Consider the following 26,869-nt stretch of genomic DNA (forward strand, 5'->3'; position numbering starts at 1 on the left):
TGTAATCCCAGCACTTTGGGAGGCCGAGGCAGGTGAATCATGAGGTCAAGAGATCGAGACCATCCTGACCAACACGGTGAAACCCTGTCTCGACTAAAAATACAAAAATTAGCTGGGTGTGGTGGTGCACGCCTGTAGTCCCAGCTACTGGGGAGGCTGAGGCAGGAGAATTGCTTGAACCCAGGAGGCGGAGCTTGCAGTGAGCCGAGATCGCGCCACTGCTCTCCAGCCTGGTGCCTGGAAACGGATCAAGACTGTCTCAAAAAACAAAACAAAACAAAAAACAAATAAACGAACGCCTAATACTTTCCTTATCTAGTTAATGGACTTTTAATTTTTATAGGTAGAATCTTCCCTTTTTTGTATATTTATTAATCCCCTGTGATAATACATGCTGGATATGTATGTTCCAGTCAAGTCATCACATATAGAAATGAACTAAAATTACTAAATGTTTTAGAAACAAAAATCAAGGATTCACAAACTATGGCATTTTATTTCAGAGCCTTTGCTTACATTTGTACAATATATTACATAATTCTTCATTGTTTGCAGATCCTAATATATACTTTATAGCTTTTATTCTATAAGCGTTTTCTTCAACATTTTGCTGTCAACAAATCTTTACAGTCCTGTACAAATTTGAATAACTTGAAACCATTTTCAACAAAATTAGTTACTGTAAGCACACACTACAAGACTGAAAATGCTTTTCTTAGAAAAGTTGAATGTAAAGGATTCTGACACGTTAGCATCTACAACAAAACGCTTTGAAATTCTCACGTCGTATTGCCAGAAAACAAATAAAACATGCCAGCCCCATCCAAAAGAAGTACACAGAACTACAATTAAAACAGTAAAACAGTCTGTACAATAAAGTACTGTGTATTAACAGTGCCAGGTATTAAATAGCTTGAATGAACACATCCGCAATATACAAATGTCTTACAAAGGTGAAGAATTAAATACAAGTGCCAAACAGAACAGAGATTGGAATCATACAACATAAAGTCAATACAAGTGAAAACAATTTTGCATTCATTTTGGATTTTATACAAGGCATTTAATTTTATAGGCCTACCACGTCCATTAGCTATTTATATTTAAAATAACCACCATCCTTTTGACAGTTCCTATCAACAACCTTGAACCATACTAATACATTACTTGTTCCTGAAGTCCTTTTGTTGTAGCTCATAATAAAATAAGCAATACAAATGAATTTTCTGTATTTACGGGAAAAGAAACATTTACAAGAAAACACAAAAATATAACTGTTATAATTCATTATGAATAAATATACACTTTGAACTGGCTAAGTACAATCTTTATACATTGTTTAAGATTTAATACAGTTTATTAGCCATTTTCTTTTTTCACACAATTATATCAAAATTAAAAAAAAATACTGATTTATAGAAAAATGGCAAAGTACAGTAGTTCCATTCCAATTTGAAGGGGCATGAAAAGCCACTGCAAGACCTTTTAGCCTAATTCAAACCTGTAAACATGTTCAGTCTTTTTTAAAGAGAATCTTCAATATTTGGTTACCAGAATTGATGTCTAATATCCTGTTAACTGCAGGTTTTGAATTTATTACATGTGCTTGACTTATACAATTAAAGCCACCCTAAGGTGACTTACTTTAAAAAACAATTACCTTGTACAAATGAAAATAGGTTCATATTTTTTCATAAATAAATGGAAAAATATCAAATGTTCCAGCTTTAACAAAATACAAGGGAATACATATACAGTAAGTTATCTTAACATGTTCTGGCCCACCCCTTAACTATGCTTACTGTATTGTCTCTACAGGCAGTGAAAAGCCTCCATTTGCCACAGTGGAAGGCCTTCAAGTTACCAGACACACAATTCCCAGACAAGTTGGAAACAATTATTGCTTGAGGAAAAGCAGTTCATTGTACTTTTTCTTCATAAAAAAGTGCACTTAAGTGCCAAGTCAGCTTGTCAAGAAACAATTTTTAAATATAAAATAGTGCTTGTCTGATATTTTTTTTTTGTGCCACTGTGCAGTATAAAAAAAAAAGTGGCCCTCAACAGCCATTAAGTGCAAAGTGCTTTAGCAAGTCCTGCTGTCACCTGCACTCAACTGACATTCCATTTTGTGATGCGCTGGACATTGACGGTTCAGCTAAAGTTAACATAACAGCAGCTGTTATGGAACTGGATGAAGGTGAAGAAGAGGATGAGGATGTAGCAGCACCTAAGGAAAAGGGAGACCAAACCAAGAGCTTAATAAAAATTTATGTCTAACAACAGAAGATACTAGTCCTCTGAACTAAAATTCTGTTGTATTCTCCAAAATCATTTAGCTTACAACAACAGTGGTCAATTCTCACAGTATCACGATGTGAAGAGAGGAAAAACTAGTGTATAGCTCAAATAGCTAGACAGTGCCCAACTACAGAAGTAATGAGAAGGACAGACCAGGGCAGGCTCCTGAGTGGATCAAAGAGGCGAAAAAACTGTGCCTAATCTACAAGATACAGAAAAAATATAGAATACACTTTTTAAAATAAGCAAATATCAAAACAGGAAAAATCTGCAATCCATCCAAAAATCTGTTTTCCCCTCCTAATCCCTCCATCTTTCTGTACTTGGAGTTCTCTTGTAATATAAATGGTGACGAGAATCGGAGGCTTAATTGCTTCTTCCGCTTGGATCAAAACAGTACATAGCTCAACTGTTGCATTCTCCTCCACTATGTTTACAAAGCAAATAACACATTAGTTATTTTCCTCAGAGAAATTCTCTCATTGTTTCTTTTTGTTTGTTTTGTTTTTTTCACATGGAGTCTTGCTCTGTCACCCTGGCTGGACTGCAGTGGCACAATCTCAGCTCACTGCAACCTCCGCCTCCTGGGTTTGAGTGATTCTCCTGTCTCAGCCTCCCAGGTAGCTGGGACTACAGGTGCACACCACCATGCCCAGCTAATTTCATATTTTTTAGTAGAGACAGGGTTTTGCCATGTTGGCCGGGCTGGTCTCGAACTCCTGACCTCAGATGATCTGCCCACCTGGGCCTCCCAAAGTGCTGGGATTACAGGAGTGAGCCACCACACCTGGCCTCCCTCATTGTTATAAATTAGTGTTCATAAAATAATTTTTTTTTTTGAGATGGAGTCTTGAACTGTCACCTGGGCTGAAGTGCAGTAGTGCGATCTTGGCTCACTGCAATCTCAGCCTCTGGGTTCAAGCGATTCTCCTGCCTCAGCCTCCTGGGTAGCTGGGATTAGAGGTACCTACCACCAGACCTGGCTAATTTTTTGTATTTTTTTTTAGTAGAGACAGGGTTTCACTACGTTGGCCAGGCTGGTCTAAATTCCTGACCTCATGATCTGCTGGCTTTGGCCTCCCCAAGTGCTGGGATTATAGGCATGAGCCACCTTACCTGGCCCCTGTCATTGTTATAAATTAATGTTGATAAAATAATATTTTTAAATAAACATATGCACAGATTTTCTTTTTTTAAGCTGGAGTCTTCCTCTGTTGCCAGGCTGGAGTGCAGTGGCGTAATCTCGGCTCACTGCAACCTCTGACTCCCTGGTTCAAACAATTCTCTTGCCTCAGCCTCCTGAGTAGCTGGGGTTACAGGCATGTGCCACCATGCCCAGCTAATTTTTGTATTTTTATTAGAGTTGGGGGTTTCACCATGTTGGCCAGGATGGTCTTGATCTCCTGACCTTGTGATCCACCCGCCTCAGGCTTCCAAAGTGCTGGTATTCCAGGCGTGAGCCACTGTGCTCAGCTGTACGTGCACAGATTTTAAAAATTCATTCAGCACAGGGGTAATAAGGTAGAAGAGTAAATTTCCTTCTCATCTAGGAACCTCTTAATCACTTAAATTCCCCTCCCCACTATTACCAGTTTCTTCACATTTTTTAAAACTCTAGAAGAAAGGCTGACAAATAACTGCCCCACAGGCAAATCTGGTTACTTGTCTTTGGAAAGAAAATTCTATTTGAACACAGCCATAGCCATGCCCATTTGTTTACATCCTGCCTATGAGAGATTTCACACTTACCATGGCAGAGATGAGTAGTTTCTACAGAGACCATATGGCCCACAAAGCCTAACATATTTATTGTCTCTTTACAGAAAATTTTTGCAACCCCTGTTCTACAGGAATTTTATCTCTAGAATCTAGAGAGATGATATGCAAATTTAAAATATGTACATATAGCACACCTTTAAAAACACAAGTGGAAGTATAGTTCAGTGTCATCTTTTTTAATTTAACAATGTTTATATACATTTTTTTATAAATTTTTTTGGAGATGGAGTCTGACTCTTGTCCAGGCTGGAGTGCAGTGGTACCACCTCGGTTAATTGCAACCCCACCTCCTGGGTTCAAGTGATTCTCCTGCCTAAGCCTCCCAAGTAGCTGGGATTACAGGTGCCTGCTACCATGCCTGGCTAATTTTTGCATTTTTAGGAGAAATGGGGTTTTCACTATGTTGGCCAGGCTGGTCTCAAAGTCCTGACCTCAGGTGATCTGCCCGCCTTGGCCTCCCAATGTGCTGGGATTACAGGCGTGAGCCACTGTGCCCGGCCCCAGTTTAACAATATATTTTAAGAGATTATTTCATATCAGTAGATACAGATCTTTTTCTTTACAAAGTTGTATAGTATTCTACTATATAATTCATAACCTATAAAGATATAAATTTCACTACACTGTCCCTGCATTGGTTTTAGTTTTAATTTTTTTGTTAAGAATGAGACCCTATTTGATTTGCTTTTCTTTGGTAACTAGTGTAAGCATTTTTCTATGGATTTTTCTTCAAATAGTATTTACGAACTGACTCTTAATGCTAACTCCCTAGATATGCTCCATTTAGCAAAATCAACCAACCATTAGAAAGAATTTGTGGTAACCATATCTACAAAACACTGCTTAGAAGGAGTTTCTAGATAGATTTTTTTTTTCTTTTTTTTTTTTTTGAGATGGAGTTTAGCTCTTGTTGCGTAGGCTAGAGTGCAATGGCAATCTCGGCTCACTGCAACCTTCACCTCCAGGTTCAAGCGATTCTCCTGCCTTGGCCTCCCAATCAGCTGGGATTATAGGGATGTGCCACCACGCCCAGCTAAGTTTTTTTTCATTTAGTAGAGACAGAATTTCACCATGCTCCTCGGGCTGGTCATGAACTCCCGACCTCAGGTGATCCACCCGCCTCTGCCTCCTAAAGTGCTGGGATTAGAGGCGTGAGCCACTGCAACCAGCCAATATGTGTCTTATTGTAAAGAAAACGCCTATATAAAAAGGCTTCAGTTACCTAAGGGTGAAGAGCTCTAGTAAAAGCATTTAAAAGGTCACTGTGTTAACTATGATTGATTTTTTATTCTTTTTTTTTTTGAGATGGAGTTTCGCTCTTGTTACCCAGGCTGGAGTGCAATGGCGCGATCTCGGCTCACCGCAACCTCTGCCTCCTGGGTTCAGGCAATTCTTTTGTCTCAGCCTCCTGAGTAGCTGGGATTACAAAAGCTAATCAGGCCTCCCAAAGTGCTGGGATCCCAAAGGCTTGAGCCACCGCGCCCGGCGATTTTTTATTCTTTTAAAATGGTAACATGACATCAAACACATGAAACTCAGATCCCCTTCTTTGACAGAATGCTTCCGTGGGTACTTTGCATATTATACATGTATATATTTTACATATTATATAAACATTTAATTTCTTTTTTGAGAGAGAATAATTTTTTTTTTTCTCTTGCTCTGTTGCCCAGGCTGGAATGCAGTGGTATGAACTTGGCTCTTTGCAACCTCCACCTCCTCGGTTCAAGCGATTCTCCTGCCTCAGGCTTCTGAGTAGCTGGGATTACAGGCACTTGCCACTATGTCTGGCTAATTTTTATATTTTTAGTAGAGGTGGGGTTTCACTCTGTTGGCCAGGCTGGTCTTGAACTCTTGACCTCGTGATCCACTCGCCTTGGCTTCCCAAAGTGTTGGGATTATAGGTGTGAGCCACCACGCCCTGCCCAGATATTTAGTCTCTTTTCAAATACTCTATATCTCAGACACACCGACTTTCACCCACCTTCAAATCAAAAAGCATATACAAAATAAGGTGGAGAGACTTAAAGAATATTATGATAGCAGAAGAGAGAAGTAGAAAAGTTGTATAAAGAAAAAGGAAATGAAAAAGTGCTGCAGAGGACAGTAACAATGGCAAAAGGGACAGGAAGGCAAAGTCACATTCTTACAGTATGTGACACTGTCTCTTCCCATCTCTACTGTCCCATTTCTTTGCTCCCCTTCCTAACAAGACTCAAGATTTCTCTAGGGTCACTGTCTCTACTTCAGCTACGTTTAATCCAGATTTTACCTGCAGAGCTTACTGAAAAGGCGACCAATTGACTCCTGCATTGTCAAGCCCACCGACGACTTCCCTGGACTTTCAGCAGCATGTCACACAGCTTTTACTCCACTCCTTCACAAACATTTAATTTTCTTGGCCATCTTCTCCTTGTTTCCTCTTTCCTCATTTGGGATAATTCTTCCTCAAGTCCTGGTTGTTTTCTCCTTCTCAGCCCTACCTCTAAAAGCCAACTTGTTCCAGCTTGCTTTCTTTTCTTTTCCATCCACATTTCTTTTCTAGGTGATCTACTGAAGTATTAGGGCTTTAAAAACCACTTGTAATAACTACTACACCATAGATATGCCACTGACTTTAAAGGTGTAACTTCAGTCCTGACTTCTTCCCTAAGCTATAAACGTATACAGTCCACTATCTACCTGACATCTCCACTTGGATGCCTAATAGGCATCTGAGAACTTAACATGAGTAAAACAGAACACCAAAACCTTGTCAGTGGTCCCTTATCCACCTATCACCTTCTCTATGTCGGCCTCATTTCCAAAATGGCACCATGCAGCTGGTTGTTCTAGCCAAAAACCTTCATCCTTCACATCCAATGACATCTTTCCTTCATCCATCACATCCAATGCATCTGCAAGTGCTGTTAATTCAACAACTGCTCTCCATCCTTATGGTACAAGTCACTATCCAGCACCTTCCTGAACTACTGTAATGGGCTTCCTATATGCCACATAGCTTCCACCATTGTCCCCCTAGAGTCTAGTTTCCACATGGCAGACAGTGATCTTCAAAAAATTTTAAGTAAATCATGCTGGCCAGGTGCATTCGCTGACGCCTATAATCCCAGCACTTTGGGAGGTCAAGGCGGTGGATCACGAGGTCAGGAGTTTAAGACCAGCCTGGCCAACATAGTGAAACCCCGTCTCTACTAAAAATACAAAAATCAGCTGGTCACAGTGGCAAGTGCCTATAGTCCCAGCTACTCAGGAGGCTGAGGGAAGAGAATTGCTTGAACCTGGGAGGTGGAGGTTGTAGTGAGCTGAGATCGAGCCACTGCCCTCCAGCTTGGGCCAGAGTGAGAATACATCTCAAAATCCATCCATCCATCCATCCATCCATCCATCCATCCATCCATCCACCCATCCATCCATCAATCAATCATACCACTCCTGCATTTAAAACTTTCTGATAGACTGGGCGCTATGGTTCACATCTGTAATCACAGCACTTTGGGAGGCTGAGGTGGATGGATCACCTGATCAGGAGTTCTAGGTTCAGCCTAGCCAGCATGGTGAAATCCCGTTTCTACTAAAAATGCAAATTTTAGCCAAGTGTGGTGATGCATACCTGTAATCCTAGCTACTCAGGAAGCTGAGGTAGGAGAATCACTTGAACCTAGGAGGCTGAGGTTGCAGTGAGCTGAGACTGTGCCACTGTACTTAAGCGTGGACGAACGTCTCAAAAACAAAACAAAAAAACCCAACAACAAAAACAAAAAGAAAGCTTTGTAATAGTTGTCCATTTCTCTTAGAATAAAATTTAAATTCCTTATCCTGGACTGCAAGGCATCATGATTTAGTCCCCTGCTTAACTGGCTGATACTTCTACCACTTTACCACCACAGTGGTTTTCCTTTATTCCTGAAAGGTACCGAGTGTATTCCCAACTGAGAGCCGTGATTCTGGGTGATTTTGCCCCTAGCCCTGGAGGTATCTGCCAATGTCTGGAGTTATTTTTGGTTGAAACAATCACAGGGTGTTACTGGCATCTAAAGGGTAGTGGCCAGAAATGCTGCTAAACATCCTATAATGCATAGGACAGCCCTACACAGCAAAGAATCACCGGGCCCAAAATGTTAATTAGTGCCAAGTTTGAGAAACCCCATATGAGGGACACTTGCTGTTCTCTCTGCCTAGGACATCTGTTATAGATTGAATCATGTCCCCCACAAAATTTTGTATTGAAGCCCTAACTCCCAATGAAACTGCATTTGCAGAAAGGGAGGTAGTTAATGTCATAAGGGTGTCACCCTAATACAAAAAACCCTGTGTCTTTGGAAGAGAGGTCTCTTCTAAGGTCTCTCTACGCACCAAGGCCATGTGAACTGTGAACACAGTACAGCGGCAGCCGTCTGCAAGCCAATCAAGACAGACCTAGGAGAAAACAAACCTGCTGGCAACTAGATTTTGGACTTTCAGCCCTAAAACTGGGAAAATGAACTTCAGCTGTTTAACTCACCCAGTCTGTGGTATTTTGTTGTGGCAGCCCAAGCAAACTATGATGACTCTTAACTCCCAGATACAGATATATATTTTTTTTGGAGACAGTGTCTCACTCTGTTGCCAGGCACCCGGCTGGAGTGCAGTGGTGCGATCTCGGCTCACTACAACCTCCGCCTCCTGGGTTCAAGCAATTCTCCTGCCTCAGCCTCCTGAGTAGCTGGAACTACAGGCGCACGCCACCACACCCAGCTAATTTTTGTATTTTTAGTAAAGACGGGGTTTCACCATGTTGGTCAGGATGGTCTCAATCTTTTGACCTCGTGATTCACCCACCTCAGCCTCCCAAAGTGCTGGGATTACAGGTGTGAGCCACCACACCTGACAGACTCCCAGATTTTAATTTATCTCACTTCCTCTTGTCATTCATGTAACCCATCCAATCACTGTTGTAACATCATTTTGTTTTCTTCAAGGTGCTTTCACTACCTGAAATTATCTTATTAGGATGTTTTTGGTAGAGTACAAATTCTATGAAAGTGAATATTATGATCTGAAATAATTTTTTGAGATATTTATTTCACTTTAGAGATGAGGAAAGTAAGACAAAGAAATTAAAGAATTTGCCTGAAGATAGACAGATTAAACTCATGTCAGTCTAACTGCAGAGTGAGAAATTCTGGTTTACGTTTAAATAAAGTAAAAATACTGGCTGGTCACAGTGGCTCACACCTATAATCTTAGCACTTTGGGAAGCCGAGGCAGGTGGATCATCTGAGTTCAGAAGTTCAAGATCAGCCTGATCAACATGGCGAAACCCTGTCTCTACAAAAAAAAAATACAAAATTAGCCAGGCTTGGTGGCGCATGCCTGTAATCCCAGCAACTTGAGAGGCTGGGTTAGGGGAATCACTTGAACCCAGGAAGTGGAGGTTGCAGTGAGCTGAGATCGTGCCATTGCACTCCAGCCTGGGTGACAAGAATGAGACTCAAGTCTCAAAAAAAATAAGTAAATAAAATAAAGTAAAAATACTTACTTTCTCTCTCTTTCTTCTTTAAACGCTTTCTCCTCCGATCAATGGAAGCAACTTCTGATTTTAATGACAGATAATGTTTTCTGATTTCTTGAAGTTTTTCTTGAAGAATTGTGATGCGTTCAGCACTTGTCATATTTTCCAGGTCCGCTGTAAATTTTAAGCTTTCATTAATAAGTATTTTTGAAAAAACGTTTAATATATAAAGGAGATAACATAGAGCATGGTTGTTAATAAGGTTGAGGTAGATACACTAAAAAACTAAGGCTCCAAAAATATTTGTTTTCCAAGATTTTTCCTAGCTTAGAAAAATGCCTGGCACATAATAAATGCAAAACATTTGTTAAATGAATGAGTATGTAGAGAATTAAAGACCTTAAGATCTAAATATGTATGCTAAAATATCGACATCCATATACAGTAGCACCATAATAAAAAAAACACACACACTTAAAAATAAAACTGGGGCCACGCATGGTAGCTAAGACTTGTAAACCCAGCACTTTGGGAGGCCAAGGTGGGCCGATCACGAGGTCAGGAGTTTGACACCACCCTGGCCAACAAGGTGAAATCTCATTTCTAGTGAAAATACAAAAGTTAGCTGGGCGTGGTGGCGGGAACCTGTAATCCCAGCTTCTCAGAACACTGGGGCAGGAGAATCGCTTGAACCCAGGAAGTGGAGGTTAGTGAGCCAAGATCATGCCATTGTACTCCAGCCTGGGCAACAGAATGAGACTCCATCTAAAAACACAGAACCAAAACAAAACGAAATGAAAACACCTGGAAAGACACTGAAATGCTAAATTGTGCACACTTTTTGAGTAACAGGATTATTGATAAATTTTTTCTCTTCTGTTCTCTATTTTTTAGGTTTTTTATAAAAGTATTTCTGTAACATTTAAATTAGAAGGAAATTTTAAAAAGCTCTAAAGCAGTCTTCAATCTCCTAAGAATACTTGAGGTATTTCCTTGTGTGAGAAACGCTATAGTATTAAGAAATACACATATTGGCTGGGTGTCGTGGCTCACACCTGCAATCCCAGCACTTTGGGAGGCTGAGATGGGAGGATCACTTGAGCTCAGGAGTTAAAGACTAGCCTGGCCAAGACAGTGAGACCTTGTCTCGATTAAAAAAATAAATAAATTAAAAAAAAAAAAAATATATATATATATATAAACACCTTTTTTTAAAATGAAGATTTATGAAGGTTTCTCACATATACAAAAGTATAGAGAGGATAGAAATCATCATCCAGCTTCAGTAATCATAAATTTATGGCAAAGCTTGTATTATCTGCACCCCTATCCACTCCTTGTCCCTAACACCAGATAATTTTAAATAAAATTACAGATATCATATCAGAAATATCTGGTCAGTGTTGGCACTTGCCTCAATTGCCTTAAAATTTTTCTTTTAGCAATTTATTTATTCAAATCAGACTCAAAATAAGATCTACACACTGCAATTCATTAGTACATTTATTAAGTCTGGTATAGCCTCTTTTCCAGAGTAGTGGCATGAAGGGTTACTAGGACTGGGGCTGAGTGCAGTGGCTCATGCCTGAAATCCCAGTACTCTGGGAGGCTGAGGCAAGTGGATCACCTGAGGTCAGGAGTTCAAGATTATCCTGGCCAACAAGGTAAAACCCTATCTCTACTAAAAATACAAAAAAAAAAAAAAAAAAAAAAAAGCCGCGTGTGGTGGCTTGCACCTGTAATCTCAGCTACTCGGGAGTCTCAGGCAGGAGAATGGCTTGAACCTGGGAGGTGGAGACTGCAGTGAGCCAAGATGGCGCCACTGCACCCTAGCTTAGTGACAAAGCAAGACACCATCTCAAAAAACCAAAACAAAACAAAAAGAGTTTCTGGGATGAAGTTTGTATGCTTGTCAATTTAACATGTCACTTACACATCTGAAAACTCCATTTGTAAACTTTGGGTAATCGATTGCTGGGTTCCTTGAGGTCTGGATCCTTATCACCATTCTTTCCACATTTTCCTGGAGACTGCATCCTTGCAGGAGATTTGGTACTATGAGACTTCATTCCAGTGGAAACTGATTTGACTGGCTGACTCTTAGTTATACTTTCACCAGCTGAAAGTTCTTCACTATCACTACTATTTGCTGAAAGAGAAAGAAAAGATTTAATAAAAATGCAACAATAAATTTGCCACAGATTTTAAGATAATTTTAAATTAACCATTAGAATTTACTACTACAGAAAACAACCTGCCTATAAACCTGCAAAATCACATACAAATGCAGCAGCATCTTAGCGAAAAACGAAAAACAAAAAACAAAACAAAAAAACTCTTCTTACCTAAACTGCCAATAATACATATATATTTTAAAATCACTCACACTGATCTTTCATTATGCTTGACTGTTAAATATACAGTAATCATCTGAATGGCTTTATACTCTATTATATTAATATATAAAGTAAAATATAACATCTTTTAAAATGATTACTTGTAGAAACTTCTACAATGAATATGTAACACTGGGTATATGTAACACTTTCCTACTCCTTTGGTCACAAACAAATAATGATGCACAATCATCATATTCAATAAGGAACTCCTCGGGAATAAACTCTAAATTTTCATGTGTATAATGAAATTATTTTTAAATAACTCCTATGCTGTGGGTTGACTAAAATAATTAATTTCACCCTAATGAAATATTCAGTATTTTTTGAACAATTCAGAAGTCTGTGTAACAATTATGTTACAAATGCTATTGTGAATTAAACTTCAGTACTAAAATGGAAATACTTAACCTTGACAGCTTACCATGTGAACAGGTGATGGGATTAGTATTTCCATAGATAACCTCTTTCTGGATACAAAGTATTACTTTAGATTCCATCAGAATTAATTCATGTTACTAAATTATTCTCTGAGAATGGTTAACTCATTCTGATTTACCATGGCAGAAGCCCAGTAAGTAAAATTGGGAAACACTGTATCTCTGTATTATATGAATATACTAAACGGCTTATTGAAGATGAGCTCTCCTAGGAAATGTCATTTAAATAGTAAACTCCAGAAGACAAAAACATCACAGTGAAAGAAAAAACACTTTAAATATCCTACCAGTTACACCAAACAATTGATGACTGACTGATTTGGCATATATGTATTGATTTTTCATTTAACAGTCACCAAAAAAAAAAAAAAAAAGTCAGACTCTCAAAGCCAGAAAGTATTCCAAATAGTAAAGGTAGATAGCAGTAATTCCTCCCACTGTGAAATTCTGGGAATAAAGAAACTCCACCACTTGTTGACACATATACACAAATTCCCTCCCAGCTCCCCCACTGCTGCTCTGGAACCCCTGGCAACTCCTAGCTAAGCCACCCAAGGCTTGGCCCCACTCTATGCAGTGGGCTGTCTCAGCCTGGCTTTCATGGCCTTGCTGAGCACAGCCGCCCGGGGCCCCAGGGACGCCATATTCACCGCCTGGAAGTCATATGGGCTCAGCAGAACCTCGGGGAGCTGGCCGAATAACCCTTTTCTGCACTGAAGTGCAGCCAAGCCGGCTGCTAGCAAAGGTCAGGCAGTGGAGGTGGTAGGAGTCTCCTGGAAGAGCAGCAGGAGGTCAGTGTGGGGCACCTGAAAAAAAATTCTTTACATATTTTCTGCTTCTTACTTTGTCTACAAAGAGAGATAAAATGTGCAGCCCTCAGAAGAAATACAGTATATATATTCTCTGCGGATTGATGAATGGAGTCATTGCTAAAGTTGGAGCATACTTAGCAAAAAGTATTGTTTGTAGCTACTCTCAGGTCACATAATATTGAGTATGAAAGATAAATGTCGTAGACTGGAGTTGTTGGAATTATAGTTCTAAAGTTATCTTGATTGTTATACTTCTACGCTGATTTTGCCTTGAAGAATTACTAAACGATCAATTTCACTGTAATAAAAATAACATAAAAGTTGAATCATTGCACAATGTGTGATACATTTTATAGCAAGTAAAAAGAACTGTGAAACGCAAAGGTAACAAATATGTTGATGTTTATAGTATATTGGCTATTATTTAAAAAACAGATTACTTGATTTTTTATCAGCAATCAATACTACTGCTGAATAATACCAACTTGCTTAAAACTAGAATTTATCTAAGATCAGAAAACCTGTGGTGTTGTTGCTTTTTCTAAGCAAGTAGCCTTAGAGTATCTGTGTGACTTTTTTTGAGTGTACAGACAAAATAAAAATAGTGTACTATCCCATATCCTGAAACCATTTTCTTACTGGGGGAAAAATTAACAGCTATTATTTTTATATTTTAAAAATTAGAGATGTCACACTTACTGCCTTTTCCCTTCTTTTTGTTGTTTACCACTGTTGCTTTATGGCTTCTTTTCTGCTTTTTTGATGAACTTCCTCCTCCCTGAGCATCTTTCACTCTTTTCTGACCTGTACAGGCTATGATGGGAAAGAAATTAAGTAACACAGAATAACATCCAACATTCCCTAGGTATAAATTAATTCCACATTTCAGAAGCACAGAAAAATCCAAAACTACATGTTCTTTATGACATTTGTAAATTGTCACAGAAATTACTACACATTTTTAAAAAAACTGTCATTAATGAAACAATTCTTGGACATAATAAAAGTCAGGGTTTTTAAAAAGGCAAATAAAGTATGCGCATCCTTCTTTAAAAAATCAGATATAAATTGAATAGTCCTTAATACAGTACTGGGAGTTTATGAGCCTAGTAATTAAGAAACAAGTATATGCTGAAAACAAAAACTGAAATTTGTTAAGATTCAATAAAAGCAAATACTAAGACTTAATTACAGGTTAAAATGTTAATGATGTTATATCTTATAATCGTATTAATATAATGTTTAAATGATATAATGATATTAATGAGGTAAATTTTAGCAGTAATTCATAGTTGGTTTTTTTTTACCAACTTATTTCAAGAATAACTAAGCTCCCAGGGCACTGGTTGGTTAACATGTATACGATTTACAAATCCAACACAGTAGTTCTAAAAAAAGTCTCATCTTCTTGGTGGGAAATTATTGCAAAACATTACAAATAAATGTCTCCCTTTCCTTCAAGGACTAGCCCAAGTCCTACATCCTCACTAAGACCTTCCCTAATGTTCCAGGCTTCACTGATGAATCACTACTCTGAACTGCAGCATTTTTCTATACTACTCATTTGGTCCTTAGCATCTGCTATATTTCTAATTTATGTGTTATCTCTCAGACTACATAAAAGAAGCTTTTTCCCCCAGAGACTAATAAAGTACTATCCCCATTCAGTTCCAATGTCAGACACTAAATCAACTTTCTGTGTATAAAACCTAACTTTTTTGGTCAAAAACAGGACAGGTAATTAACTGTCTGCAACTTCCTAGTTTTTTTTAAATGGGTCATATAATCTTACTTATAACTTTTCCCAATACCTTTTAAATTTTTTAATATTTCTTTTTTATTTTTTACACCAAGTATGTGAACCCATCTAATGTCATTTTAATATAACAATTCAAGTGAAACACAAAGAAAGTGAATTAGATATTGACCATACTGAAGCACAGAATCATAATTGTCAGGTTTCTCTCCAAGAGAGTTTAATTCAAAAGTGTTCAGACACTCAGAAATAAAAACCTTCAATGTATAGAAATCAGGAAAAAACTACATCTAAATAGTAAAACTTACATTTTAATTTGTGACATAGTGGAGATTCTCCAATATTCATAGTAAACAAATTTATTAAAATGTAGCCATGTGAAACAGGTGGTTAAGAATTTATTTCTGGCCAGGGAAGGTGGCTCATGCCTGTAATTCCAGCACTTTGAGAGGTGAGGTGGGTGGATCACCTGAGGTCAGGAATTTGAGATGAGCCTGGCCAACATGGTGAAACCCCGTCCCTATTTAAAAAAATACAAAAAATCAGGTGGGCGTTAATCTCAGATACTCGGCAGGCTGAGGCATCATCTCTCGAATCCAGGCGGCAGAGGTTGCAGGGAGCCGAGATTGCACCATTGCCTTCCAGCCTGTGCATCAAGAGCAAAACTCGGTCTCCAAAAAAAAAAAAGATCTAAAGAGATATAAACTACCCTAAATTTAGGAGTAGTTTTCAAATTCCATAATTATTAACCTAGTCAATATTAAGATTCAAAATAAGGGCAGTGTTGACTTAGTATTATTAGCAGACAAGATATCATCTCTCTTTGTCGTTAATTTTAATCTTTCTTAAGCTACTAGAAACAATAAGGATACAACCTCTTAAAAACTTTTAACAGTAAAATCTGGGGTTTTTTCCTTTTTTGAGACAGGGTCTTGTTTTTATCTCCCAGGCTGGAGAGTGCAGAGGCATGATCTTGGCTCACTGCAGCCTTTCCAGGCTCAAGTCATCCTTCCACCTCAGCCCCCAAGGTAACTGGGTCTACAGGCATGTGCCACCATGGTTGGCTAATTTTTGTATTTTTGGTAGACATGGAGTTTTGCCATGTTGTCCAGGCTGGTCTTGAACTCCTGAAATCAAGCGATCCACCTGCCTTGACCTTCCAAATTGCTGGGATTACAGGCCTGAGTGACCACACCTGGCGAATAAAATCTTACTGCTGAAAGCTTATCTAATATTCTGAAATAAAGGATTCTTTCATTGTGAAGATTAGTCATGCTTGGATAATTCAGTTCCATGAGATAGTATGGCACAGATAAAATCACAGTAGTTATATTTGTAAATGTGAAAAAAAAAGAGCATTTCCGTTTAATTGCAAGTGTATTTTTTATTTTAAAAAAGAAATGTTTTAAGTCAAGCTTCCTGAGAAAACAGAATTAAGTAATTTGATCTAGACCATTTATCTTTAAGCTTTGCTAAAAACCTAAAGCTAGCATACTAAAATCTTATATGGTATATAAAAAACATATCCTAGTGCTCTGTCTTTACAATGGAAAAGTGTGTTTCAAAGCCAAGTGTCAGCCTAGAGCATACTGATTTAAAGATACCTGAATGAAGTGGTTTATAAGAAAAATGATGACAGAAGTATGGCTATGGCACCATTGAAAGGCACGAATACTTTGGGATGGTACTGATTTGAATTTCCACTTTTAACAACTTCACGGAAAATCAGAAAAGTATTACTGTAGGTTATTAAAGTACACATTGGTCCTTCAATTTGGAAGCTATGCATCTAAGAAAGCATCAAATTCCTTTACAAACTCACACAAGTTAGTCAGGCTTGAAAATCAGTTTGACACGGTTGTCTGAGGAAAGCAGTGCCTGGACAGTTGGTTGCTCCAAACCCCTACATACAGTATTTGGTTAAGGGTGGAGGGGTCTGTCAATAAATCAAAATGTTCGTGAGAAACTGCACATTACAATTGCAAAAACAATGTTACAGAAATATATTTAAGCTGCTCATGCCATATAGTCAACCACTGCATATAATGAATTCTCAAAACAGGTTTGGGTCTGGGCCTGGGTGCAATTTTTAGCATGTGTTCTGGTCCACAATAAAATGTCAAGGATGGCTCAAGCAAAGCACATTAAAGCCTTCTGAAGCTTTTAAATGCATTCCACTATTCATTATTTAAATTACCTTTAAAATTTCCATTTTTACCATGTTCACACAAATACACTTATTTGCCTCACATTATAATAAGAGATACTATGAAACCACTGAAACTTTAAGAGGGGAAATCCTAAAATAAGTCAATATATACATTTTCTTTCTCACCTTTTTCAGGATGTTCTGGTTCTGGCTGATTACTACTGCTTGAGCTCACACTGGCATCAAAACCTGCTGGCGAGCTATTCTCTTCAGACTGGAGGTCTTGGAGCTCCCCGGCAACACTATCCACCTCAATTGTGCTATCAGTTTCACTCTTGATACTTCGAACCTCTTCTTGGTTTGGAGCCAGTGGTTCTGATACTGTTACAGAAGACTGCTGCCGGCTGCCTTCTGTTACAGTGACTGATGAAGGCGATTCAGGTGTAGTAGGAGGGGTATTTAGCACTGAATTACTGCCACTACTTGGAAATTCTGCTTTTCTGTCATTGACCTCTACTGCTTTTTCTTCAATGGGCTTACTATCGACACTGACTGGAGGTGGCTTATCCAGCTCTATACTGGGTGAACAACTCTCCTCTTCAGCCACAGTCTGTAGTGACTCCTCTGCTGCCCCCTCCTCTGGGGCAGGATGGGGTGGGGAAGCTGCAGCCTCAGTATCAGAGTCTGAAAAAAGCTCTTTCAGTGTCTTTTTAGGCCACTGTCCCTGAATACTTGACCAGACATCTTTTCGATCTTTGGCTCTGCTGTTCTGAAGTCTTTCATCAGAGTTATTTAAAAGTTTTATCCTTTTTTCGGCCACTTCTGAAAATCCTGAATAGAAACCAGTTGTCCGTAGAGATTTTCTTTTTTCCTCCAAACCATTGTATTTCTTAGTTGGTGTCATCTTTGCTTTTGATTTTTCTTCTTCATCTTCATCTGAAGAGCTGTTGCTACTGTTTTCCATGCAAAGTGATTCTTTGTTCTTGGCCTTCTCTTCCTTTTTGCCAGGTGATCCAGTTTTTAAACACTCTTCTGTATTGCAATACCTTCTTTTGCCACGTTTTATTTGTGGTTTTGAAGATTTATCTGTTGTGTCCTTCTTGACATCTTTTCTCTTTTTTGTGACTTCATCTTCTTCATAATCAGTATCTTCAGATAATACTTCTATGTCTTTCCGTAATCTTTCTGGAGATTTTGACACTGGTTTAGATATTACCAAATCTGCATGAACTTTGTTTTCTTCTAGCAAAGATGAATTGTTCTGTTCTTCTTTTGACATAAGATCATTTCTGGTGTGGGTCAAATGATCAATCTTAGATTCCTCTTTGCCATTATTATCTATAACCTGAGCACCTCTGTCATCTTCTTGCTCACTGTCTTCTGCAGAACTTTCAGAAGCTAGAAAATAAAAGAAAAAAAATGATGAGTATAAGAACACTAACAATGTCTTCTATATGCCAGAGACTGTATATTTTAGCTCCTGTGTATACAGCTACCCTAGGTTGCTGACTTTTATCTCTATGTTACATGCAAAGAGAAGAAATTGGGTTTCAAAGAGGTTGAGAGGCCCTTCCAATGATGGAAATGTTCTATTATGATCACAGTGGTGGTTTTAACACTGTACACTTTTTTTTTTAACACTGTATACTTTTATTAAAACCCATCAAATTTTAAACACAAGTCATCAATTTTATGCAAATTATACTTCAATAAAGCTGATTATAAAAAAGAAAAAAGCTTCTCCAAGTTTATATATTTTTTATAATATGTCTAAGAAAATAGTGGAGTCAGGATATAATTCCAGATTGTACTACCTCCAAGTTTATATTCTTATAAAAATGATAGCCCTCACACTGTCATCCAAGCTGGAGTGCAGTGGCACAATCATAGCACACTTCAGCCTCAAACTCCTAGGCGCAAGAGATCCTCCCATCTTGCATTCCTGTGTAGCTGGGAACATGGGAACAAGCTACTATTGCACCTGGCCTCATTTTTCTTTCTCTCCATTTTTTTTTTTTTTTTTTTTTTTTTGAGATAGGGTCTCACTCTGTATCTCAGGTGCTATCATGGCTCACTGCAGCCTCAACCTCCTGGGCTCAAGTGATCCTCCTACCTCAGCCTCCCAAGTAGCTGAGGCTACAAGTGTGTCACACCTGGCTAATTTTTGTATTTTTTGTAGAGAAAGGGTCTTGCCATGTTGCCAAGGCTGGCCTTGAACTCACGTGCTCAAACAATCTACCCTCCTGGCCTTCCAAATTGCTGGGATTATAGGCGTAAGCCACCATACCTGACCAGCTTCATTTATCTTTTTCTATTTTTTTTTCGAGACGGAGTTTTGCTCTTGTTACCCAGGCTGGAGTGCAATGGTGCAATCTCAGCTCACTGCAAGCTCTGCCTCCTGGGTTCAAGCAATTCTCCTGCCTCAGCCTCCCAAGTAGCTGGGACTACAGGTGCGTGCTACCATGCCCAGCTAATTTTTGTATCTTTAGTAGAGACGGGGTTTCACCTCGTTGACCAGGATGGTCTCGATCTCTTGACCTAGTGATCCACCCGCCTTGGCCTCCCAAAGTGCTGGGATCACAGGCGTGACCCACGGCGCCCGGCCCAGCTTCATTTTTCAATGTAATAATGAATATCCAAGAATTCTGTAAACAATGGATTTCCATGATGTTTTTAAAGAATAGATATAATTAAGTAACTGCTAACTTATATAAAATTATGGAATTTACTGCTTCAGTGTGTTCATTCTAATAAATCATTTTATTATTTTAGGATAATATTTCCTGAGAACTTACTACATGCTGGTTATTTTGATAGGCTTTGAACAGATCATCTATTCAATCCTCACAATAACCCTACAAGATACATGTTGTTATCAGCCTCACTTTATAGTTCAAGAGACTGGGGTTTTAAATAAATAAGAAAAACAAAAAACACAACAAAACAAAACAAAAAAGGAGACTGGGGATTAGAGGTTAATCTAACCCCAAAAGTAGTCAAATCTAAGTCATTTAACTCCAGAACTTACAACCCTAACTACAGCTCTCTACTGAGAAATCCATGCATGTTCTTTAGCTAAATTTGTTAAATGTAAAACATAACTGATATAACTAAGATTGCTAAAACGTTTCATCTTTACAATGTGTTTCTGCATGGCTGCATTTTTACTATTATCAAAACATTGTTAATAACAAATTTAGACTCATGATGCAAAAACCAACAGGAGGAGAAAAATCTCTTCTTCCATTCCAGTGTTAACATCTGATAGTTATAATCATCTCTTACTGTTAATAATACGTTATTTGTTTTATTTATTTGTGTGTGTATGTGTGTGATGGAGTCTTACTACTCTGTTGCCAGGCTGGAATGCAGTGGTGTGATCTCAGCTCACTGCAACCTCCTCCTTCCAGGCAAGCAATTCTCCTGCCTCAGCCTCCCAAGTAGCTGGGACTACAGGCACAGCACCACCACACCCAGCTAATTTTCGTATTTTTAGTAGACATGGAGTTTCATCATTTTAGCCAAGCTGATCTCGAACTCTTAACCTCAAGTGATCTGCTCACCTCAGCCTCCCAAAGTGCTGGGATTATAGGCATGAGCCTCTGTGCCTGACTTGTTACTTTATTTATAAAATTTATCCTCTATGAGCAATGAGGATTCTTTCTTATCAACACCCACATCTCCCCTCTACCATCCTTTCTATATATAGCTATCTTTTGTTTTTACAATATGGTATTTATAACATATATATATATGTGGTTCCCTGTAGAAATAAGTAGTACATTTGATAAACTTCCTTTCTTATACAGCATTTTATTTTTCCAAGAGTTTCCAACTACTTTTCTGGATATATCTTCCCTTGTATGGCTCTCACATAATTTTATTTCATTAAATCAAACATTGTATCTAATTTCCCCTTATTCGCCCAATCTCTGTACCCTAGAGACCTATTTTCTGCAACAGCATCTGGGTGTTATCTCTCTGGGTCCGCTCTGCTCTAACAGCTGTTGTCTTGGGAATCCTCTTCACTGCTTTCTCTTGAGCTACATCCACTGTTAACTGAATCTCACATCTTCTTGTTCCTTGGTTATCTCATCTGTATTACAGCTCATCATTGAGTAGTTACCTTAAAAAGGTACAGGGGATATAAATCTTTGTCCTTACATATCTGAATACATCCTTACCCTCAAACTTCATTGAGAGTTTAATGAGGCGCAGAATTCTAGGTTAAATCTTGTTTCCTTCAGACTTCTGAATGTACTGCCTCTTTACTTAAGGGGTTACAAACCATAACTTTCATTTGGGTTCTCATTCCTTTGTGGTGATTTTTTCATTCTTGGTATTTTCTTTTATTGTATTTTACTTTTTGAGATGGAGTTTCACTCTTGTTCCCCAGGCTGGAGTGCAATGGTGCGATCTCGGCTCACCGCAACCTCTGTCTCCTGAGTTCAAACAATTCTCCTGCCTCAGTCTCCCGAGTAGCTGGGACTACAGGCATGCGCCACCATGCCCAGCTAATTTTTGTATTTTTAGTAGAGATGGGGTTTCACCATGTTGACTAGGATGGTCTCGATCTCTTGACCTCGTGATCCACCCGTCTCGGCCTCCCAAAGTGCTGGGATTACAGGCGTGAGCTACCGTGCCCGACTTATTTTATTTTTAAAGATGAGGTTTTACGATGTTGGCCAGGCTGGTCTTAAACTCCTGACCTCAGGTGATCACTCACCTAGGCCTCCCAAAGTGCTGGGATTACAGGCGTGAGCCATTGAGCCCGGCCCGTTCTTGATATTTTATAATTTCATAATAATATACTATGGTATGACTTAATTTACTAGGTACTTAGTGAACAGTTTCAATTTAAAGATTTTTGTCTGATCTGGAATTTTTCTTCTTTTACTTAGTATTTCCTCTCCTTTGTTTTCTTTTCTTTCTTTTTTTTTTTTTTGAAACAGTATTGTTCTGTCATCAGGCTGGAGTGCACTGGCGCAATCTCGGCTCACTTGTAACCTCCATGTACCAGGTTCAAGCGATTCCCTTGCCTCAGCTTCCTGAGTAGCCGAGACTACAGGCATGCACCACCATGCCCGGCTAATTTTTGTACTTTAGTAGAGACAGAGTTTCACCATGTTGGCCAGGATGGTCTTGATGTCCCGACCTTGTAATCCGGCTGCACTGGCCTCTCAAAGTGCCCGGATTACAGGTGTAAGCCACCGCGACCAGCCTCTCTCCTATTTTCATAGTTCCCTCTTCCTAGATTAACAGTCTATGTCACTTATTTTTTCCTAAAAAAGTTTTCTTTGCTGCTTTTTTATACTTTCTGAGGATTTCCTCCAATTTAAATTCTTAATGCTCTACTAAATTTTTTTTTGAAACAGAGTCTAGTTCTGCCACCCAGGCTGGAGTGCAGTGTTGTGGTCTTGGCTCACTGAGACCTCTGCCTCCCGGGTTCAATCAATTTTCCTGTCTCAGCCTCCCAAGTAGCTGGGACTACAGGCACACACCTGGCTAATTTTTGTATTTTTAGTAGAGACGGGATTTCACTTTATTGGTCAGGCTGGTCTCAATCTCCTAACCTCAGGTGATCCACCTGCCTCGGCCTCCCAAACTGCCAGGATTATACAGTGAGCCACTGTGCCTGGCCTAATTTAGAATTTTTTTTTTTTTTTTTTGAGATGGAGTTTGCTCTGTCGCCCAGACTGGAGTGCAATGGCTCGATCTTGGCTCACTACATAACCTCTGCCTCCCAGGTTCACGCAATTCTCCTGCCTCAGCCTCCTAGGTAGCTGGGATTACAGGAATGCACCACCACGCCTGGCTAATTTTTCTATTTTTGCTACAGACAGGGTTTCACCATGTTGGCCAGGCTGGTCTCAAACTCCTGACCTCATGATCTGCCCACCTTGGGCTCCCAAAGTGCTCGGATTACAGGCATAAGCCACTGTAACCAGCTCTAATTTAGATTTTTAACTACAAGTCTTTCTTGTGTTCTTTGTTCCTTTTTCACTGCATCTTATTCTTGGTGTGTTTTTCTTGTTTGTTTTTTGAGATGGAGTTTCACTCTTGTCGCCCAGGCTGGTGTGCAATGGTGCAATCTCTACTCATTGCAACCTCCGACTCCTGGATTCAAGCGATTCTCCTGCCTCAGCCTCCTAAGTAGCTGGGAACTACAGGCATGTGCCACCACACTCAGCTTATTTATTTATTTATTTATTTATTTATTATTTATAGTAGAGACAGGGTTTTGCCATGTTGGCCAGCCTGGTCTTGAACTCCTGATCTCAGGGGATCCACCCACCTCAGCCTCCCAAAGTGCTGGGATTACAAGCATGAGCCACTGCACCTGGCCAACCAGCGAATTTTTGTATTTTAAGTAGAGATGGGGTTTCAACATGTTGGCCAGGCTGGTCTTGAACTTCTGACCTCAGGTGATCCACCTATCTCGGCCTCTCAAAGTGCTGGGATTATAGGCGTGAGCCACTGTGCCCAGCTCTTCTCTTTTTTTTTTTGATGGAGTTTTTACTCTTGTTGCCCAGGCTAGAGTACAATGGGGCAATCCTGGCTTACCACAACCTCTGCCTCCCAAGTTCAAGCAATTCTCCTGCGTCAGTCTCCCAAGTAGCTAAAACTACAGGCATGCGCCACCACACCTGGCTAATTTTTTTGTATTTTTAGTAGAGACAGGGTTTCTCCATGTTGGTCAGATTGGTCTTGAACCCCCGACCTCAAGTCATCCACCCACCTGCCTTGGCTTCCCAAAATGCTGGGATTACAGAGGTGAGCCAAGTTTATTCTGCGCCCAGTTTATTCTTGTTTTACAGATACTGTAGGTTCTCTGAGATTAACAGGAGATGATTAAGAATGGCCTACTAAAACTTGATTGGGACTAGTGTTGGTGGGATTTACTAACTGATAGGCTTTATTTGAATAATCCGGGATCGCCTTTACTCTAGGGGATTTCCACAGCCAGAATGTGGAAGATTATTCTCCAGAGACATTCAATTTCTTCACAGAACTCCAACTACCATTCTACGTCTAGTTTTGTTCCCAGCCCGTCTCAGGCCAAGAGGATAGAATCTTAGCTGTCTGTGTTCTATACTCACAAGGGGCATCACATTTTTATGTATAAATATACATGCAAATACGCATTCATATGATGATCATTAATTAACTGGAAATATCTTTAATTTGACCTGGGGTCAAAAATAAAATAAAATTCACTGAGGAAAAGAGAAAATATGAAGAGAACACTTAAAATGTTACAAGTATGCAAATATGATGCTGACTGTTGAACTGTCCGTAATAGGAAAAATATGGGAAATAACCAAAATGTCTTTTTGTCAGGAACTAATTACATAAATTATGATATATCTGTTCAGTAGATATGGATGTGCTGATTTGGAAAGATTTGTAAGTTATACTACTAAGTGGGGGGAAAAACAATAATATGTTAATGATACCATCTGTAAAAAAATTGCACACATGTGAGTGTATATTACATATATAGTATATTATGTTGTTTTGGGACATTTTATATATGTTATATGTATGTGTGTGTATATATATGCACACACATTCATATGTGTCATATATGTGGTATATAAATTCAATTTCTGAAATGATATAAACCTACAAAAATTGGGGGACATAAGAGAGAAAAGCAACACAATTTGCAAGCCAGAAAGCAGATAAATGAATGAATGGACACCAAAGGTGGATAAATCTCATACCAGCAGTGAGGAAAGCCAAGAACCAACCCAGTTTCCCATAGAACCCTCAATAATTACTGACTGCAGTGGACCACGAGGTAAGGAGTTCAAGACCAGAGATTGGCCAACATGGTGAAACTCCATCTCTACTAAAAAATACAAAAATTAACTGGGCTTGGTGGCTCATGCCTGTAATCCCAGCTACTCCGGAAGCTGAGGTAGGAGAATTGCTTGAATCAGGACCTGGGAGGTGGAGGCTGCAGTGAGCCAAGATTGTGCCACTGCACTCCAGGCTGGGATATAGAGCAAGACTCCATATCAAAAAAAAAAAAAAAAATTACTGACTGCCCTAGAGCCTACGAAAATAAAAAAGGGTAGGAGGGAGCCTCATACAAGAAGCACTGGGTGAAGACTGAAAAGTACTTAGATGCCTAGATACCCACCTCATTTCAGGTTGCAAGGTGACTGCCCTTCTAGAGCTTTATTCTCTGTAGATGGTAAGAGGGGGCTCCTAGCCTGGGAGATGCTAACAACTGTTGAAGGCACAGGTACAGATGTAATGCTGAAATGTGGGGGATTCATAAATATATCTGTACTAAACACTAAGAATCTCCCAAACCACTCTGTTCTTCAACTAGATCCTAGAATACTGGAAACCATTCTCTTACGCTTCAGTCAAGAGATTGGAACTCTTTTCTCTGGAAGCCAACTAGTCTAAGATAAAAATACCTACAGACTTCATATTATGAATTCCCTAAAAAATGGCCAAACAGATCACCCAACAGTTAAACTTAAGGTCAACAAGTCCCAACCATATGGTGGCAATTTCCAAATCAGTTTAGTCTTTCCTTCATAATCCTAAGACAGAAAGGAAAAAAATTCTTAATAGGGAAAAGCTTACAACAACAACAAAACCGAAAAAAAGGAAATAAGAGGTAACTGACCATGCAAAGAAAAAAAAAAAGAACAAAAAAATTATAAAATCCTTCGAAAGATCAAAATCAGAAAGGTTTTATGTCCACCTACAAGAACAGAGTGGTACAAAAACACACAGAAAATAGAGGTCTTAAAAAAATTTTAACTAGTTTAAATCAAAAATTAAAATATTCATTGAAAAAAACATTACAGCAAAAAGTCAACAGAAGGATTAAAAGACAAAGCAAATAGAATTTCAAAGACATTAGAGGAAAAAGACAAAAATAAATAAAAAGCAAGAAATTAAAAGGTGAGCATATTAGAGCATATTACAGAAGGTACAATATCAGATAATGGCTGGCCAAAGAAAGATAACAGCCAAGTGCAGTGTCATGCACCTGTAACTCCAGCTACTCAGCTAACTTGAAGGCTGAGGCATGAGGACTGCTTGAGCACAGAAGTGTGAGAACAGGGCTGAATATAGTGAAACGCTGCCGCAATTAAAGAAAAAATCTGGGAGGGCAGGAGCAGTGGCTCATGCCTGTAATCCTAGCACTTCGGGAAGCTGAGACAGGAAGATCGCTTGAGCTCAGGAGATTGAGACCAGCCTGAGCAACACAGTAACACCTCATCTCAAAAATAATAATAATTTATTTGTTAAAATAATAATAATGAATTAAAAATTAAAAAGAGAACAGTAAAGTGCAGGAGGGGAAATAATCAACAAAATCATTCAAGAAAACTGCCTAGAATAGAAAGACACAAGATGCTAGTTCTAAAGAGTCTAGCAAGTACACACCACAGGGGATGAAAACATATCTACACAAGGCCAAAGAAAGAGAACAGCCAAGTGTACTATGGATATATCTGTTCCTTGCTTTGGCCTTTAGATGTATTTCCGAGTGAAACGTTAGGACATTAAAAACAAAGATTCAAGATTCCTAGCCGGGCATGGTGACTCATGCCTATAATCCCAGCACTTTGGGAGGCTGAAGTGGGTGGATCACTTGAGGTCAGGAGTTCGAGACCAGCCTGGCCAACATGGCAAAACCCCATCTCTACTAAAAATACAAAAATTAATGCCGGGCGCGGTGGCTCAAGCCTGTAATCCCAGCACTTTGGGA

At 39.1% G+C, this 26,869-nt stretch overlaps 1 protein-coding gene across 5 annotated transcripts in view; it reads right to left on the minus strand.

Annotated features, from left to right (window-relative positions):
* Positions 1 to 476: 476 nt before the first annotated feature.
* ARID4B (AT-rich interaction domain 4B) overlaps positions 477 to 26,869 on the minus strand; it is a 166,719-nt gene continuing 140,326 nt past the window's right edge. For 4 of the 5 annotated variants that reach the window (XM_074385337.1, XM_039464298.2, XM_074385338.1 and 1 more), the window contains 5 exons: positions 17,311 to 18,522; positions 13,919 to 14,032; positions 11,505 to 11,720; positions 9,599 to 9,745; positions 477 to 2,227 (listed from right to left, as the gene is read on the minus strand). In XM_074385337.1, the coding sequence (XP_074241438.1) occupies positions 2,100 to 2,227; positions 9,599 to 9,745; positions 11,505 to 11,720; positions 13,919 to 14,032; positions 17,311 to 18,522 (1,817 nt within the window). In that variant the 3' untranslated portion in view covers positions 477 to 2,099. Of the gene's footprint in view, positions 2,228 to 9,598; positions 9,746 to 11,504; positions 11,721 to 12,744; positions 13,214 to 13,918; positions 14,033 to 17,310; positions 18,523 to 26,869 lie in introns of those variants that run through there. The other variant, XM_074385339.1, reaches the window with a different exon arrangement.

Source organism: Saimiri boliviensis, chromosome 14, assembly GCF_048565385.1.
Source record: "Saimiri boliviensis isolate mSaiBol1 chromosome 14, mSaiBol1.pri, whole genome shotgun sequence".
NCBI classification, from domain to species: Eukaryota; Metazoa; Chordata; class Mammalia; order Primates; family Cebidae; genus Saimiri; species Saimiri boliviensis.